This window comes from Trachurus japonicus, chromosome 21 (genome assembly GCF_045865225.1).
Source record: "Trachurus japonicus isolate A0001 chromosome 21, Traja_1.0".
In the NCBI taxonomy this organism is placed as follows: domain Eukaryota; kingdom Metazoa; phylum Chordata; class Actinopteri; order Carangiformes; family Carangidae; genus Trachurus; species Trachurus japonicus.
Genome location: NC_140927.1, coordinates 22,570,103 through 22,587,511, shown reverse-complemented (window position 1 = coordinate 22,587,511; position 17,409 = coordinate 22,570,103). Strand labels below are relative to the sequence as shown.

Genomic DNA, 17,409 nt, shown 5'->3' with positions numbered 1-17,409 from the left:
AGACAAATCATGCAATTCACACATCCAGCCTGCAAAGATAAGCAGGCTTTGGGAAGAGAAAATATATATCATTAATCTCCTTTGAGGGATTATATAAAAGAATAAAGTGCTGATATGGTTGTAACAGATACAGACTCAAGAGCTGCTTCACCTCATATAGTGCCTTTAAGTTTTACCCGTATCCCTCACACAGACCCCTACCACCCAGAAATATAGTGATTAGCAGATGAAGCGTTGAGCTCAACCCTTCCAGGGATGCCTATATGGATGGACGGCAGTGAGAGTCGAGGGCTTAGTCAGGGGTCGACCTTTAACCCCAAACTCTTCCTATGGGATTTATCCTGTTTTTAAAAAGGGAAATCTGTTTCTTCTTATCCTTAAATAGCTGTTTACGTACAGCGATCTGCCATAATGTTATGACCACTGACAGGTGATGTGAACATATAGCACTGATTATCTTGTTAGAGTGGTACCCGTCAGTGGGTGGGTCATATACAGTATTGGGTGGGAGAAGACAGAGAAGAATGGAACAATTAAGTAAGTAAAGAAGATTATGTTACTCAAAGAAACAAACAAGTGCGATAATTCAATCAAAATCACAAGCGTCAACCTCATGGTGACGGCGTGGTGCTAGAGGGAAAGTCAAAGGATCACTGTGAACAATATTGTGCAGATCTATGTGGTAAATGTAAATTTCACTGAAACACATGAAAACTTTGCATGAAATGTTTAAGCCCTGGTTTTTACAATCATACTAATGCAAAAGCACAGAAACATGATCAGCAAAATATTTCTGTCAAGTAAAATTGCTTGTTTGAATTTTAATTCTGCATGGTTAAGAGTCCAGTGAGGTTGGCCACAACTGAAGGGGTCACTAACCTGAGCATGTGCAAAAAGAGCAAAAAGAGAAAAACAAATGCTTTTAGTGAAATATTGGATAATTTTAACTAATTTAAATTAAAACATTTTGAAGTTAGAGAGTAAAATCTTCATCTACACAATTTAAAGTCAACTGAAGTGTGACAAAGCCTATCTGTGACTTTTGAAAACATAAAAATGACCACCAGTATCTTCTCCTGCAGTTGAATTGTTAAAATCCTTTGCCTCAGCTTTTCTAACCCATAAATAAGACAACCTGTTTTAACATGCACTTTGATAATTCCTACAAAAACAGAGGTGATGAGCTCAACAGTCAAGTCCACTGTGGTGCAGCTCGCTGAACAATGTTTAACTGTTGTTTAACTCCAACGAGGACTTGATCCTGTAACCTGAGATCAGGGACAACTCGCGGGTGCAGCCAAGTCGGTGTAAATGGCCTAGAAGAGCGGTTTCACTAGAGGAGTGATGCCAGTGAAGCATGTGCAACATGGAGATGCTGCAGCGGCTGCAGCACAGTGCCACACAAGAGTGGGAGGGGGATTACTCAGTCAGACTGTGAAGGGATCTGACAGACTGAGACATTAAATACACCTAAGCTGACCATGTTAACCCTCTGAACAGATTATATCGGCAAGCATTGTAATGTACAGGCATCTCCACACTGAGCCTCATGGCCAAAGAACAAAGTTGAAAAAAGATGACAGATTATGAGCAACCAAAGAAATGTTTTTGCCGAAAAGGACATTTCTAATACACACAAAAGGAAACAATCAGCTGATTCACAATGCAGACAGTCAGTCTCTGGTATAGCCATGAATCACTAATCCTCGTGTTGTTGTCAAAACCAAGAGGGGGAAAACAGTGTCAAGAGTCAGGAGGACTACACCCAGACAGTGTCCAGTCGACGCGCCACACTTCATCCTGAACGGCGGCTTTGCCTCGATACATCGATCTGTGTGGTTTCACATGGAAAACCAGTAAAAGACAACACCAGCAAAAGACAAGTAGTTTGGTCAAGAAGTTTTATTACACTATTGAAACCAAAGATATTTTGGAATCAGCTCCTGTACATTCATCCATCACTATGTCCCAAAAAAAAAAAGAACACACACAAAAAAACATGGCGTTGAGGACATCATAAGGGAAAAAGACTGTCGACTAATTGAGATAATTAGCTTTGCTGAGAATTCAGGCATCAACAGTGTTGGACTGCAACATCTCTTAGGATCAAACTGTGATATGCAAATATTTGTGCACCCCTCAACTTTTTGTTTTCCAAATTGCAATCGAAAAAAGATGCAGAAGAATAATATGCTCCATGTAAGAAAGCATTAACAGGGCTACAATAAAAGGTGTTTTCCATGAACACAACACACACTCAACAACCGCTCCAATGTTTTCTACCAAAATGTTTCCTCTTTGACTACAGTTCCGACTGTAGCTGTTAGTTTATTTGTTTTTAGTCTAGCAGCCACTAACTTTTAAAGGATTCACTCGAACAGAAGAGGCATAAAGATGCAAAATCTTCAATATCATGTAGAGTATCTAAAGTATCTAAAACATTTCTAAAGGCTTCAGTAGAATATTCTATGTCTGTTAACTGAACTCTTTGTTCTCCAACAGAGAAATAAATGGCAACCATTTTTAGCAATCGTGGTTTGCGAGGTTTAACTACGGTGGCCCTGAGAGCTCAATGCAAAATATCATCTTATTGTTTCCTGTTTTCCTTATTATTGAAATAAAACCAAGACATAATTTAAAAGGAAATAAAAGAAGTGATGGAGCTGCTGGGACACACTTGTTTCTCAGTTCTTTTAACCTTAAAAAGTCAAAACTCTGCATTGAACAAGTTTCATCCCTTTTAATTTAATGGTGTCTCATGGAAACACCTTTGTTGTGATGTAGGCCTGACTTTGCGTTTGTTTTGATTTTCTTTTCACAGTGCACGTGCAGTCAAATTGACAAAATTTTTTTCCTTCGTTTGTTTTTCTGCCTGAGTTTTTTTTTAAGTTTCAGTGCGTTGACCACCGTATTTATCTGCTTTCCATCCGGTTGTGTGAAGGCATCTTAAATATATCTTTGGACTTCAGTCTGATTCACAAACTAAACAGGCACTATGACTACATCAAAGTGTGACGTATTTTTCATTGTTTGGTGGGCCAAGCAGTGCATCAATCAATCGATTAAGTAAAGTATAGGCAGATTAAGTGATCATGAAAATAATGATCAAGTTGGATATACTGCTTTAGTCTAATTCTGTCAGTGTGTGCAGGTTCATCTGGCTCCTCCTGTGTCTCTATATGATCTAAGTTTAGCTTTCGTACAGAGCGGGACAGGCAGCGTCGCAGGTGCACAGTGGCATAGGGTTTGAGTTTGGCTTTGCTGCAGAGAGAAGATGAGTGAATGGTCTTAGCTCATTCTGCCAGGTGTCCTGCCTGGCACATGGATACTAACAGGCCGGTAAATGAGGCCTTGAATGACTGAAGGAGTTACTCTCCTGTTCTTTGTATCCTAAAGAGGGATATTTATGGAAAAATCCTGCTGGGATAGATTCCAGTTTCTGAGGCTTTCGGTGGGATGTGGTTAAAAATCAGCAAAGAAACTGAAATATACTTATAAAAACTAAGCACTCAACTCTCACACACCATCACACCAAATGTGAATTATGGATTTCATAAAATACCTTGCAGCATTGAAAGCAATCAGTAAAAAAGTCTTGGGGTGTACAGACATGAGCATGTCCAGGAATAATGGACCTAATACTAAAAGGATTTCTCTTTGAGTCGACAGCTACTTGTTTAGTCTGAATAAACTTGATGCCTTCATATCCACTCCGTCAGACAGCGAGAGGTTTGCATGTTTTGTTCAAGGTAATGCATAAAACAACTGAATCTAAAAAGGAAGTATTTCCAGATCACGCTGAAATGTCCGTCGCTCAGTATGAGCAGTGATTTATAATATCAGCTACAGGAATGTGACGCCCCGAGCAGTCGAGCTGCCCCCATGTGCCTATCTCTTATCCAGATTCTGCTGCCGGTAAAGTTTCAGTACCAGATCTCTGATTTCGTCTCGTTTCCTTCGCACCTTCTGCCGCGGGAACCATCGTTGTAGGTGAAGAGGGAGGTCGAAGTGTACCACAGGGTCCTGAGAGGAGCAGAAGAGGTTTCTCACTGTGAGTATGTTTTAAAATACCTTTGGATGCAGTAGACATTTAAAAAAAAAGAAGACAGAATCTCTTACCTCCAAAAAGCTCTCCACAAATTGCAGTAGATAAAGGCCGCAGTCGCTGCTGTTGTCCTGAAGGGGAACTTGGCAGTGTGAGCTTTTCATCTGATCGGGACCGAATTCCCGCGTCGAGCCACGACGGACCTCCCACTCTGACTGCAAGTACCTGAGGGACAAATGTGTCACATAAATATCTTGCACGCATAAATAAAAGCGGGATTAAAAGAGGGATTCAAAGTGTCACACTCACTCCCGCAAGAGTTTGAAGACTCGCTCGTGAAGGGAAACTTTGAGCGAATCCATGATGAGAATACACGGCCTGCAGACAGAAAGAAGAAGAAGCGCATCTGTCATTCAATGCTCGGGTCCATATTATTGTAGATCACTTTTCCACATGGACACAGGTTAGTGTGCATAAAAACTGCAAGCCAACCGCACTCAATGATGCTGTGTAACATGTGGACAATACTACAGACATCCAAAAATAATACAGCCATGTTCTCTCTCTCTCTGTAATGTAAACTGTTACATACAATGATAACTGTTCTGGCTTTTTTGTTTGTAGTATCTGTCCACACACTAGTGAAGGGTCTATATGATTAATTGCAAACTATGTAACTATGACACACAGTCTGAGGGGCATCATGTGAAAAACAGAAACAGATGGTTGGTGCTGCAGCAGAACAGCACCGACTCCACCAACACATTCACCTCTTGCAAACGGTCTTTTTCTGGAAGGTCTTCTCCGTGCAGTTCTACAAACAAACAAAATGATTAGACTGGGCAGTTTTGGAGGAACAAATATGTGAGATAAAAGTGGAAAATACTGTAATTAATAGTGATCGTATGACAGTGTTGTTTCTTACCACTCGACCAGGTGGTGGATCTTTGGTGGATTCTTCTGGAGCCTTTTCTGAAAACATAAAAACAAGCACAACGTTCATCACGACATGAAATCAAAAGACTTGCTTCAAACGTGCACAAAAACGAGAAGAAGGTGATCTTAGTTCATAAAAGCCAAACGAACCTGTCGCTGCGTCCACTTTGTCACTGTGGTTTATTGAAGGTGGTGTCTCTGCGTCGTTGTTATTGGGACTTTTAGATCCCTGAGCCTCCTCTTGATCCTGTGACTCATCTGTTCCACTGTGGTTCTTTGTTGCCTTTGAGGCCGGGCCGGTCCACGCCTCTAATCTGGGCTCATCCAGTCCAGGGAAGCAAATAACAACTAAATACCAATGGGCCCTGAACAGACAACAGAGCAATATGATATGTAATGACATATTTCAAACAAACAAACAAAAAAATCTATTTAACTCTCAGTCGTATTATATTTAACTCACTCCTGATTGACAGGAACAAACAGGAAGTCCTTTTTGAAGATGTCCACATGGCGTGTCCACGTCTTCACCCGTTGGTGTCGCCTCTGCCTCTGACACCTGGAGACACAGAAAAATACAGACAGGGACATGTTTTGAATAATGTTTCACATGTTTCATACACATATAAATGCACGTGATATTCCTCAAGTTTACATAAACAAATATTTTTTTGCAGGGATGTACCGATTGGGAAATGCTGCGCCCATACCGATACCAATGTTTAAAATAACAATTTGGCCGGTGGCCGATGCTGGTACCGATGTTTTTTCTGTTATTTATTCTATTTTTTGTGTTAAGGAAAACGCAATCTACATTACTTACAAAAACACAACATTTTCGCTCGCCTAACTTTAACAAACATCAGCTGTTACAGATGTTCAGTCACTGCATTGGTGCATACCTAATTTTTGCAATGATCTCTTAAATATGGTTTACTTGTTACAAATATAGCTGAATTTGGGAGAAATGTTGTCAGTTGTTTATAAAATAAAGTGTTCATTTTACTCAAACACATACCTATATATAGTAAAATCTGAGGAACCTGATAATTTTAAAGTGGTCTCTTTATTTTTTCCAGAGCTGTATATATTGGAGGTACAACATTTTACAGTTTAACAATATAAAACTTTTATTATTCGAAATTACATCAGCACGGCACTGCAGTAAACCCCTGGATAAAGTAAATAGAATAAAGATAACAACAACACTACAGTGTTTTGTGGTGAAAACCTTTCTTTTCTTGTGGACAACCAGGTGCATCATTTCCAAATTACACCTGGCCAGTCTGCAGTTCACCTGTTTGAAGGCTACGTCTGAGAAAGGCTCAAATCGGCCAATTAATTGTGTACTGGTGTCAAGTGAGGTCAAGATGTGTACGTATACAGGGTTTGTGGTGTGCGTGATCTCAGCAGCTATATGGTCAGTCTGTGTCTACCTGCGCTGCTTAAAGCTAAACTTTGTCACACAGCACTTGAGGGAGTTTATAATCTATTTAGGGATGTGATGCTCCCATTTCAGTCCCTGGCAGAGAGTTAAGGTGATATATAAAAGCCGATCAGGTCCACATACCAGTGCAGACTGGGTGCACTGGTGCAAACTTTTACTGGCTACTACTTACGAGTCGCTGGTGGCGCCTTCGCTGGCGTTGTCCCTGCGCGTCAGCTGCCTGTAGAAGAAGCTGCTGAAGATGTGCGTGCGCTCAGCCACAGCGGCAGAGACGTTCTGGAGGAGGTACCTGTTACAACACAGTCGGTTCAAAAGTGGGTTTCTTCTCCACAAACTTGTGAATGAACAGAGTAAATATGAAAGACTTTTAGTTAAAAGTGTGCGGCTTACTTGAGGTAAAAATCGATGATGACATCATTGAGGAACTGCCCATTGTCAAGGCGCTGCAGGTCCTCCATTGTGACAGTTATGCCTCCTTTGAGCGGAGGAGGAGGAAACTGGATCAACCTGAATATGGGAGGAAAGAGAGAAATCAATACGAGTCGTCTGAATTTGGAGCGAAAGCCTGTCCCTGATATTTTATTAAGTTTTTCTAGTGGCAGCACAGATCTTCATTTGGGACTCAGATGGCTGTCCCAGGTGGAATAATGCAGGTTACTTGCCTGCGGGGCAGCCCCTGGTGTTTGAATTTGGCCCACCCAGAGTCTGGTTTACACAGGGACACAGAGTACGATCCTCTGGTTCGACGATGGCACAGCGTGTATGCAGGAGTGGGCTCCTTCTTTTTCTCCTGTGGAGGGAGAGGAGATTTATATCACAACACCAAAAACACACACTGTAATTATATTGTTATCTATCTACCTCTTTCTAACTATCCATCCCCCTCTCTCTGTCTCTTTCTTTTTACCCCCTTTCTGTCTTTTTACTTCCTTCTTTCTTTCTTTCTACCCCTCTCTCTCTGTCTTTTTCTTCCTTTCTTTCTTTCTTTCAACTGTTACACATGCAGTATTTCAACAATGTATTCTACCTTTTTAACATTTCCACTGCTTTTTGCCCATAGAAAGACATTCATCTGTCAGCCTTCAAGTTTAAGCTTTAGCCTTAGCAATTTTTCTGTTATTTCAGCATTGTTTCAACAAGTTCTTCAGCAATGACATTCAGCTGCTTTCAGCATTCACACGCATTTCCTATCTTTCTTCTATTCTATTTCTTTACATTTTCACTTTTCTGGAAGTTGTAATGACTCAAATAGGAAGAAGAAAGATCACCCTGATTGGTAGTCAGACAACAAAGAACATATGCAGCCAAAAGCCAGAAAGCTTGGTGACCATTTACCTCAGTGGGATGTTCGACCTCTTGTTCTTTCTTATCCTCCTCTGGTTTGAGCTGCGTCTCTGTCTCTTGCGCTGGTGCCGTCTCCAGCTCCACGGCCGTCTCTTTATGAGGCTCAACCTCCAGCTGGTTGTGTAGTGTGTTTTCCTCTATTTCAGAATTGAAGTCTTCCTCCTCTTCCTCCTCCTCTTCTTCCTCCTCCTCCTCCTCCTCCTGCGTGTTCAGTTTGGGCTCCGTGGCCTCCAGCCCCAGCAGAGACAGCAGGTGTGAATCGAGTCCAGTTCGTTTAATCAGCTCTATGCTGTTATCCAGAGTAAGAACAGGAGCGTTGATGTCCTCCCAGTAACTGAATCTATCTTCGCTGGTGGTTACAGCAGACTCAGTCAGGCTGTTGAGACAATCAATGTCCAGGAGAGATCGTAATAAAGCCCCCTCCATTCCCTCTAGAGGATCTCTCAGTGTCAGCAGGATGAAGGGACTGGCGTTGTCTGTTGAAATAAAGACATCACAACAGCAACATCATGCACCATGTCGATTTAGATTAAAATTATTAAGGCACCAAACAATACTGAATATGAAATACAGCAGTCTCACCAGGGTCTGTGGTTGGTGGTTGTTTGGCACACAGTTTGCAGAGTTGTCTCTGTGTGGCAGCAGCACCAGTTTGTGACACACATAACAGAAGGGCGGCTTCAGGAAACGGATTGTCAGTCTCCTCAAAGAAAAGCTCCCGCATGACCATTTCCTGATGCTCCCAAACGCTGTACCTCCTCAGCTCTTTTCGCTCCAACGTTAACATCACCTCCACCTGTTCAGTCATGTCTGGAGAGGAGGAAGAGGAGGAGGAGGAGGAAGTCAGGTCAGTGTGTAGGGATACAGCAAAAGCATCCCATCAACTTCCACAAACACAGTCAGACCCTTTCCCTGCAAATTTAAGCCTCTGTCTATTGATGCTCCAGAGTTCCCACTACAGTCACCTAAACAAAGATTTAGAGTCTCATATTAATGTGGATGAATCTACACTACCCACACTTGTTAATGGGCCCATTTTCGATAAATATATCATTTTGTCTCTATCGTAATTTTGTTATTTTAATTAATGGTTTCACGGACGCTCATGAGAATAACGCCGCCGTATTTCTGTTTATGGTCGGGACTATGGCGGTAACTGAACCTCTTTGAACCTCTGACTTTAATTCTTGATGAATGAAAACATGAGTCTGTCTTGCGCCGGTCGAAGAATTCTACGGTGCACGCGGAGGCTCATAAATGTAGTGTGAAAACGCTTCCCTTTCCAAAACTCCTCGTTGTCCCTTTAAGCACAGAAATCAAAGATTTCTACATACTCTTAACCTGCTGATATTTAGCAGGTGATTAGACAGAAGCTTAGTCATCTTAGCTTAGCCTGTTACCATGCTAATGTTTGTCAATTAGCACTAGAGGTTTGCAGATACGATTTAATAGGATTGTATAAATCAAAACAAAAAGGATTGTTTATACGATCCTATTAAATCATTTTGCATCTAAGGCTACGAGTGTGCAACATCCCTTCTCCTCTGTTAGTTTTGCAGATACCAAACAAACCCAAATTTCTAAGTTTTTCTAAGTTTGAGATTTTAATAATTTGGTTTCAATCAAAAGATGCTATCACAAGTGCTTATGGAAAATCAACATACAGTTAATTGGATTTATCAACAGTATGCTACTAACATACCTTTGCTAAAACTCTTCTGAACCGTTCTGAAGGCCAAAGAAAGACTTGATTTGTTCTTACATACACATTAAGTCACAGAATAACTAACTTAGTTCTTTAAATGAGCGATTTCTCAGGGTCAAAGGCGACAGTGCACTAAGGCCCTGAGGGTCTAATCCAAGAACCCACACAAACACTTTACTTTCTGAAATAGACCAGTAAGCTGAGGGAGAATAGTGTGCAGACAGGACAGTGGGAGTAAAATAAGACGAGACGGGGTTTCTCATGGGTCAGAGTTTGTACAATCCAGACCAAAGGTCACGGGGCGGGGGCGCAGCGTGTCTGGAAACATTGTAATTCTACCTCAGTGGTTACAAACAAACACGTGTTTACCTGTCAGTGGGATGCTGATTTGTTGGTCTCCCACCTGTCAAAAAAGGAGAGCAAGGTATTAAGTTGCATTTCACGTCCTGGAGTGATGATATGAACACCTGATGATGTGTATGTTTGTGGCTCGCCTACCATGATCTCTCCGTTGGACTTCCCACAGTACTCTCCACAGTACAGGGAGGAGAAGGCCACGTTCATGCAGGAGAAGTCGATCCTGGGAGCAGGAATCACAAATGAACGAACAGGCTTTTCTTCAACTACTTGCAGCACCTGCAACAGACACACACAAACAGTTTATGGAAACTGGCGCAAACACAGTGTGTGGACAACATAACAGTGCAACAATACCGATGCAGAAACCAGCAGTAGGATCATGTAATATGGTCAAAACTTACAATGATTCAATTGTGAGAAAGTTATTTTTCCCCCATTTCAAAATTCCAGACCCAACGTGTGCAGGATTTGGAAATTCCTCATGTTGGCGCCATCATGTGGCAGAGGCAGGAACGACTGCTGCTTTGTTTTGTGCATTGTTTCCTCATTTATGTACTTTTACCATTTTCATATTTGTATCATAATAGTTGTCATAATTAATTTTGTTTGCATTGTTTGGACCAGTTTGGACCACCATATTTGTTTCGTTCACGTTCTGAAGTGTGCAGCATAAAATTACAATGTAAGAACTGGAAAAATGGAGAATATACTGAGAATAACCTAATTTTTCCCAGATAATTTATTCCACATTTTTCCCTGAGATGACTTGTGTCTGTTCTAATCTCAGCGAGTCAGGCACAAATGAAGTGGCTGTTACTGAGGCAAAGTATTCTCTCATTTGTTTCAGTCAATTAGCAGGGTGGTAAGCAGGACCCCCTGGAGTGAAGTAAAACCTTAGGCCCTGCATGATGTCTCTAAAACACCCCTTGTGATGTCATGTTAATCTGGGCATTAACTCAGCTCGGTTTAGAAACCTGTGCAAGGTTGTTTCCTATGTGTGATGTAAAAAGGCACAGAGTCCGTAACCCTTTGAGGAAACTAAATTCTCAACATCAAATGCAAAATTGAGATCATTTTTAAAATCGGTTGTTTTTGTTTTTTTGCATTGAGGAGATGTGGATCAATGGGGACATATGCCAACCTGTATGTCCTGTATGCCAGAAGCTTTTTGCTGCTCCACCAAAGCCTCCAATGAAGACTGTCTCTGTATCACTGAGTCTTCTTGTCTGTGGATCGAAGGGCGGCGGTGTTTGGGAACATTTCCGCTCTCGTCATCCTCATCACTGGAAAGCACGACTGAAACACAAGCAGGAGGATGAACACATCAGTGGGACGTCTTTACTGGGAAATAAGGCTCACAGACGAGCACAGTCGCAGGCACATTCATGTCCTTATTTGACACCGCCTGAAGGAAGTCTAATGGGCTTTGTACGGGAGCAGGAGTAGTAGTAATCCTAGAAATCACAGGTGGATGGTGTGAAAAGAGGAAGGACAGTAGTTAATAAGATGCAGGACACGTCCACAAAAGCTGCAAAAAGTGGGTTTAAGACAAACTTACAAAAGATGTGAATACCAAACAGATGCTTATCCAATAAAAATTAGTTTATTTTGTAACCGTCATACAACATCATTAAGTTGAGAATGAAAAAAGGTTCAAGTTGATTTAGCATCAAAGTCGCCGACTACATCCAATCACTGAGGAGGGACCATGAGAAGCAGATCAAAAATTAAGTTAAAAAGAAAAAACATTGCAGTTAAATTAGCCATGCATGTTTTAGTGAAACTGCAGTTTCCAAGGTAAAAAAAAAAATACAGTAGACATTTTTTCTTTAATGTTGCTCACACTCGTTCACTTGTTTCCTGTTTCGGAGCGAAGTGTTACAGAAAACAACATCCTCACCATGACTCATCCTGCTCCACTGTTCAGGAGGTGAGTAGCACCTGCATCATACCACCCACAGGAATCACTCGCATACAGAAAATTCAGCTCATTAACATTTACCACATAAGCTTATCCAGCCAGTATTGATTAATAATTACCGTAATGCGTTTATTTGGGACCTGCGTTTATTAATAGTGTTCAACCTGGACCTCCTTCTGGGGAAAGAGGCTTCACTCTGTGGCGGCAGGCGGTGGTGGAATGGTACGTGCGTTTCTCAAGGCATTACTGTAAATACAGCCAGGGCGGACTCGTTCTCGGTCTCGCTGACCTCCGCCGTCCTGGCCCGCACAGGTACCAGGAGACCGAGACCCCCCGTCATGTCAGTCCTCCGCCCTTCTTGATCCGCCGCAAGTTGCAAAAACCCTGCGGACGCCCAGTCTCTCCACTCCCACACTTCAGCACCTGTGTTGGCTCGCACCACCGTCCTTTTTTTTTTTTTGATTGAATGAATGAAGTAGGCCTAATAATGCAACGTATAGCCTAACTAAATACGCGTATGAGTAATCAGAGAACAGTAGGCTGTTTACGCTACTTTTAAAAGGAGTAAAGTCATTTAAAAAGAGGAGCAAGCCGAGCCGAGCCGAGCCGAGCCGACACGGTGCAGCCCAGGACAGGTGCTGAAGTGCGGATGAGAGGAGTGGACAGACCGGGCAGGAGCAACCAGCCCAGAGGTGTCTCGCCGTTTATTTGGGATGGGCGTTTAATATAAAAAATATTTTGCTACACCCGGCGGTTAATTGGGACTGGCGGCAATTTGGGACTCGGCCATTATTTGAAGTTTTACGGTAGTGCCCTATATCAGCAAATCAAACAAAAAATCTGATAGATGATATTTTTCAGAAATGTTTGACTGATGTTTACCTAAAGAATCAAACACATACAAGTAAATTGTTGTCTTTTGTTTGTTTGTTAGTAAAACACTGATATTATGAGCATCAGCCGAAAACATCCATTGCCATTCAAGCTCTATTAAAAACCACCTTCTTCCTTCAAATTGAGTGGCAGCGAGTCCTGAATATATGTGAAGCTAGTATGTCTGTTCTCTAGTGGCTTCTTCAAAAACAGAGGCCAGATCATTTCAAACCAGATGTTTTCTTGGGTTTTGTCTATACTGTATATTGTTTTCATACTCAACACACAGCGTCTAACTTTCTTCAGTAAAGTTAGAGGCTCGTCTAGTATCCGTCTTCCTGTGTTTGTGTACTCACTTGGATCAGTAGACTTGGTTGTGGTGTCCTGACTTTGTTCAGCTGAGTCTCCAGCCTCAGTGACGGGACTGATGATTGGGACCAGAATTGCAGTTTTATCATCTCCTCCCACTGTGAACTGTACAATGTTATGCTCCAGGTTCTCCACGACAACTCCGTCCTCTTCCCTTCCTCTCAGACTACGACGTGCAGCGGCCGGTCCCGTGTCTCTTCCATCTTCTCTAGTGAGGCAAAGCACACTCTCGCGCTCGTGCAACCTGGGGCTAGTTGATCCATTGCACTGGGATCCCTGGGATTCCTTTTTTCTCCTCTTCTGCTGAAACAAAACAGGACAGAGCGCATCATTTTTGTTGTGTAATCACCAAGTCACGTCACAATTCACGCTGAAGACAGAATATAGTTAAAGGGACAACGAGGAGTTTTGGAAAAGCGAAGTGTTTTCACACTACATTTATGAGCCTCCGCGCGCACCGTGAAATTCTTTGACCGGCGCAAGACAGACTCATGTTTTCATTCATCAAGAATTAAAATCAGAGGTTCAAAGACGATCACATACTGTCGTAGTTCCGACCATAAACAGCGATTCGGCGGCGTTATTCTCATGACTCGCCACAACCGAAATTAAAGAAACGCTAGTCGGCTCGACCAGCATTTCCACCACCACTAATAATAACAAAATAACGATAGAGACAAAACGATATATTTATCGAAAATGGGCCCATTAACAAGTGTGGGTAGCGGAGATTCATCCACATTAACGTGAGACTTTTTATAACCAAATAGAAACTCCTCGTTGTCCCTTTAAATGTTCAATGTTCAATAACATGAGAGACATGAAGACTTAAAATCATGTGAAAAGAGATTTAAGATCGTCAGATGTGGGGTTTTTTGCTTCTACTTATTGGTTTTGATAAAATAAATAAAATAATTATTCATCTGCTCGGCACTGTTTTCAATTTTAAAACGTTTTGCTGGATATTCATATTTTTCTAAACATGTATTTGCGATGTTCTTCAAAGTGACAGCACTAATTTCAGACTTGATGTCGGAGTCTTGCGGAAATTATTGCCAAGTCAGATTACTGTCATGACAGGACAAAAAAAACAATCAAGGGCTGAGCTAAGTCTGAGATTTGATTAGTGTGGGGATGCGTTTGAGTTTTGAAATCTTGACTCTGACCCCGCGCAGCACTCACCAAACTGTGTTGCTGTTGTTCTTTTTCTGCATCGGTCCACTTGTCCTTGATGCTCTCTGCATCCTCGGCTGGTTTCCAGCTCACAGACACCCCGCAATCTATAGGACACAAAGAAACAACGATCGACCAATCATCCTGATACAACCATAAAAGCGTCTTACTAGGATAGATGGCACTAATTCCAGACTTGTGCTGCGTTCCAGTGTTATGGAAATGACAATAATCTCCCTACTAGGACAGAAAATGTCCTTAGCCGTGTTCACGTGTATCCTCACATGTGTCCTACAAGGACAGGAAAAAACAAATTGCTAAAGTATGAACACGGATACACACATGGGGGAATAACGGCGTGCACTGTGTGGTGTTCAGTGCAGCATTTGTACTTTCAATATGGAGGCCAGGACAGGAATGTCAATGAAGCTCCCGAACTGGATGAATCCTTGTATTAAAGGACACGTGAGAGAAACCATTCAGCAAGGTCAGAGGAGAGTGGACAAAAGGGACGGGCGACGCTTCCCACTGAGTAAGACAAATGATTGATTCAAGGCTAACACCATCAGAATAATGGTGAAATACAACAGAGGTGGAGATTAGCATTACATCAATAACCGTGTATCTGAATTCTTCATGTGTTTACCCACCTAGAACTCCTGCCAATTTGCTGCAGTCCGCTCCCTTGTCCTTCCCTATTATCACCTCCTCAATATCTTTGCTTTTGTCTTTGTCCTCTTCGTCACTGGCGTTCTGCAACCTTCTCTTGAGTCGAGATCTAAAGGACACGACAGAAAAGAGATTATGTATTTTTCACAAACCCAAATTTAGTACCGTAAAACGTCAGTCAAAGGAATGATGTGTAAATACAAAAACTGTATGATCGCGAAATATCAAAACACAAAAAAACTAAAATCTAAAGCAGAATCTCAAGCTGTGAAATCCCTCTGTTAAAAATAAAAATCAAGCCTTCAGCATGGAAAATACAGGGAGCCAAGGATGCAGCCGGTCCAGCCAAACACCATTAAAAGGTCATTTCTGGTTAAACTAACCAAAAACAAATAGATGAAATTACACGAATAAAAAAAATACCTCCCCCTGCTTTTGTGGCCATTTTTTGCTCATTATTAAAAAAAACACCTCCCACACTATCCTGACTTTCGAAGTTTAGTCTGTTTCTGGAGGAAATACCACTGCAGCATCAAATGTCTGACAGAGAAGACGGCCTACAACTAAAATCATTTTTTAACAATAAAATGAGCCAAGGGGTGTTTCATGCAAGTGAGACTCATTAATCAGTCAGGTGCTCCTTTTGTCTACAGGAGTCATCTATCTATGGGATTATTATTACTACAGCGATGCTGCAAGGCGTCAGAATTAAAGTAATCGTCGTGTGCAGAAGCCTGATCTTGCTGTAAAATTTCTGGGCTCCATAGATGTGAATTTTTCATTTAAAAACAAAAGTAATGGTTCCAGTGCAAGAAACTGATTTAACCATGCACTGAGTGAACCTAATTCTCTGCAGTGAACTGGCTTCCATGTTGTGGGGTTGAGGAGAAAACTACATATATGGAGGTTAAGACTTATTTCTTGACCAGGCACAGTCACTTCTTTTAAAGGGGAACTATGCAAGTCTGGTCGCTCTTTTGCTGTTTTGCTAACGCTCCTCCTGCCTGGCCATGTGCATTTGTTTTCAACGAAGCCAGCGAGAAGGCAATCCATGGAGCTTTGGATAACGTTATGTATCATATACGATTTACAATATTTGTGTAGTCTCATCTGTCAAAAACAAGAGATTATAGATTACGGGGCGTGTTTGTGTCGTGGTGCCGCGGAGACAAGAGCTTTGACACCGGGTCGGAGGCGCTGATCTTAGTTGGTTCTCGGCCAAGAGACGTGACGAGAGTCATTTAACCACCACAATTACTCCAAAGCCGTTTAATCAAGGTAAAACTCTTGCATACTTCCTCTTTAAGTGGACAGACACAAGCAAACCATTTCATCTTCTGTGTAGTTCTTTAGTGGCTGCTGGCTCTGGCCTTTGATTTATGCTCTCACAAAACAGGCAACAACTTATTTCCAATTAAAAAAAAGCCTCTGATTAGTCCTTTAACAGTGTCTTCCTACCGTGGCGGGGTTGGGGTGGTGGGCCTCTGGTTGTGTTTAGGGGTTAAAGTCTGATTCTTATCACTGTTGACCTCCCTCTGGCTGGATCTTCTCTCTCTGCAGGTCACAGGTTCCTCTCTGCACCGACCACTCTCCCTCCGCGTACTTGACATTTGTCCTTTGTTTCCCCGGGTAGGATTCTGTTTGATCCTTTCCATGTAGTTCTTTCCCAACTCTGTCGTCAGGACATCTGTCAGGACCAGATGTGGTTTCCTCCTACGGGACGAGAAATAGAGAAACATTTGTTCACAATCTTCTCAGATCGGCGTCTTCTCTGCGACATGCTGCGCCATCAAGGTATTCTGGCTCACAGCTGATCGACAGGGAGGGGTCTGCTGGTGCAGATAAGACATGTGCGTGGTCATGATAAGTTGGTGTTGAGTCACGTTGCTTATAAGCCATGTTTCCTTTAAACACTGCAGCTTGAGAAAGCTTGTGCAAAACGAATACTGTACATTCAAGTACTGAAACATCTTGAATGGTTGTTTCATGTTTGCTGCTTGAAAACTAGAATTCATGGGGCGCCAAGTGGTGCAGGAGGTTAAGCAGGCGCCCCATGTGTTGAGGTTAAAGTCCTCGCTGCAGGCGGCCCCGGTTCGAATTCTGCATCGAGCGGCCCTTTCCTGCATGTCATTCCCCCTCCCTCTGCCTCCTCATTTCCTGTCTCTCAACTGTACTATCAAATACATGGCATGACAAGCCAAAAAATATACTTTAAAAAGAAAAAGAAAACTAGAATTCATTAGTTCAACTACAACCACTTTCAGTTTTTTTAGCTAAACAGCATTTTACTGTGGACCAAAAAATGGAAATGTTATATAGCCTATGCCAAACCGCTCACTCGCTAACACTGTAGCAATGAAAACAAAGGAGTACCTGTACTTTTACCATACACTAAGACAGGAAAGAACACAGCCATTTAGCATAGAAAAATAACCTTTGAACTGTTCTTTCCCTTAATTCCCTTGGTTTATTTGATGTTATCAATGTAATGGCACAGAATAACAAAATAAAACAAAGGTGTAAATCACCTCCATAAGACTTGATTTGCAAGGTGACTACCCCATCTT

General features: G+C 42.0%; 1 protein-coding gene across 4 annotated transcripts; it reads right to left on the bottom strand.

The window, feature by feature from the left end:
• Window positions 1-1,593: 1,593 nt before the first annotated feature.
• LOC146965252 (uncharacterized) lies at window positions 1,594-16,638 on the bottom strand. Of its 4 annotated transcripts, XR_015034594.1 has the most exons (20): window positions 16,301-16,638; window positions 14,824-14,951; window positions 14,183-14,280; window positions 12,988-13,303; window positions 10,979-11,133; window positions 9,976-10,113; window positions 9,847-9,880; window positions 8,355-8,582; window positions 7,764-8,248; window positions 7,091-7,218; window positions 6,819-6,935; window positions 6,601-6,717; window positions 5,445-5,540; window positions 5,132-5,346; window positions 4,971-5,017; window positions 4,816-4,859; window positions 4,355-4,423; window positions 4,120-4,270; window positions 2,727-4,023; window positions 2,243-2,690 (listed from the first exon to the last, which is right to left on the bottom strand). XR_015034594.1 is itself a non-coding variant. In XM_085764876.1 (19 exons), exons 1-19 carry the CDS (start codon window positions 16,579-16,581, stop codon window positions 3,889-3,891), a joined length of 2,982 nt encoding a protein of 993 aa, XP_085621002.1. In that variant the 5' UTR covers window positions 16,582-16,638; the 3' UTR covers window positions 1,594-3,888. The 4 variants fall into 4 exon arrangements, 3 of the variants coding, with proteins under 3 accessions (XP_085621002.1, XP_085621004.1, XP_085621005.1); XM_085764876.1 differs by having other exon boundaries at window positions 1,594-4,023; XM_085764878.1 differs by having other exon boundaries at window positions 1,594-4,023; window positions 12,988-13,300.
• Between the last annotated feature and the right edge of the window lie 771 nt (window positions 16,639-17,409).

Excerpts from the sequence above, each read along its gene's own strand:
- LOC146965252 (XM_085764876.1), bottom strand. The coding sequence starts at position 16,581 with ATGTTTCTCTATTTCTCGTCCCGTAGGAGGAAACCACATCTGGTCCTG. Across the intron at positions 9,881-9,975 it reads AGTCCAACGGAGAGATCATG|GTGGGAGACCAACAAATCAG; the intron begins GTAGGCGAGCCA and ends CTTTTTTGACAG. Across the intron at positions 4,271-4,354 it reads GTCTTCAAACTCTTGCGGGA|GTACTTGCAGTCAGAGTGGG; the intron begins GTGAGTGTGACA and ends TTTGTCCCTCAG.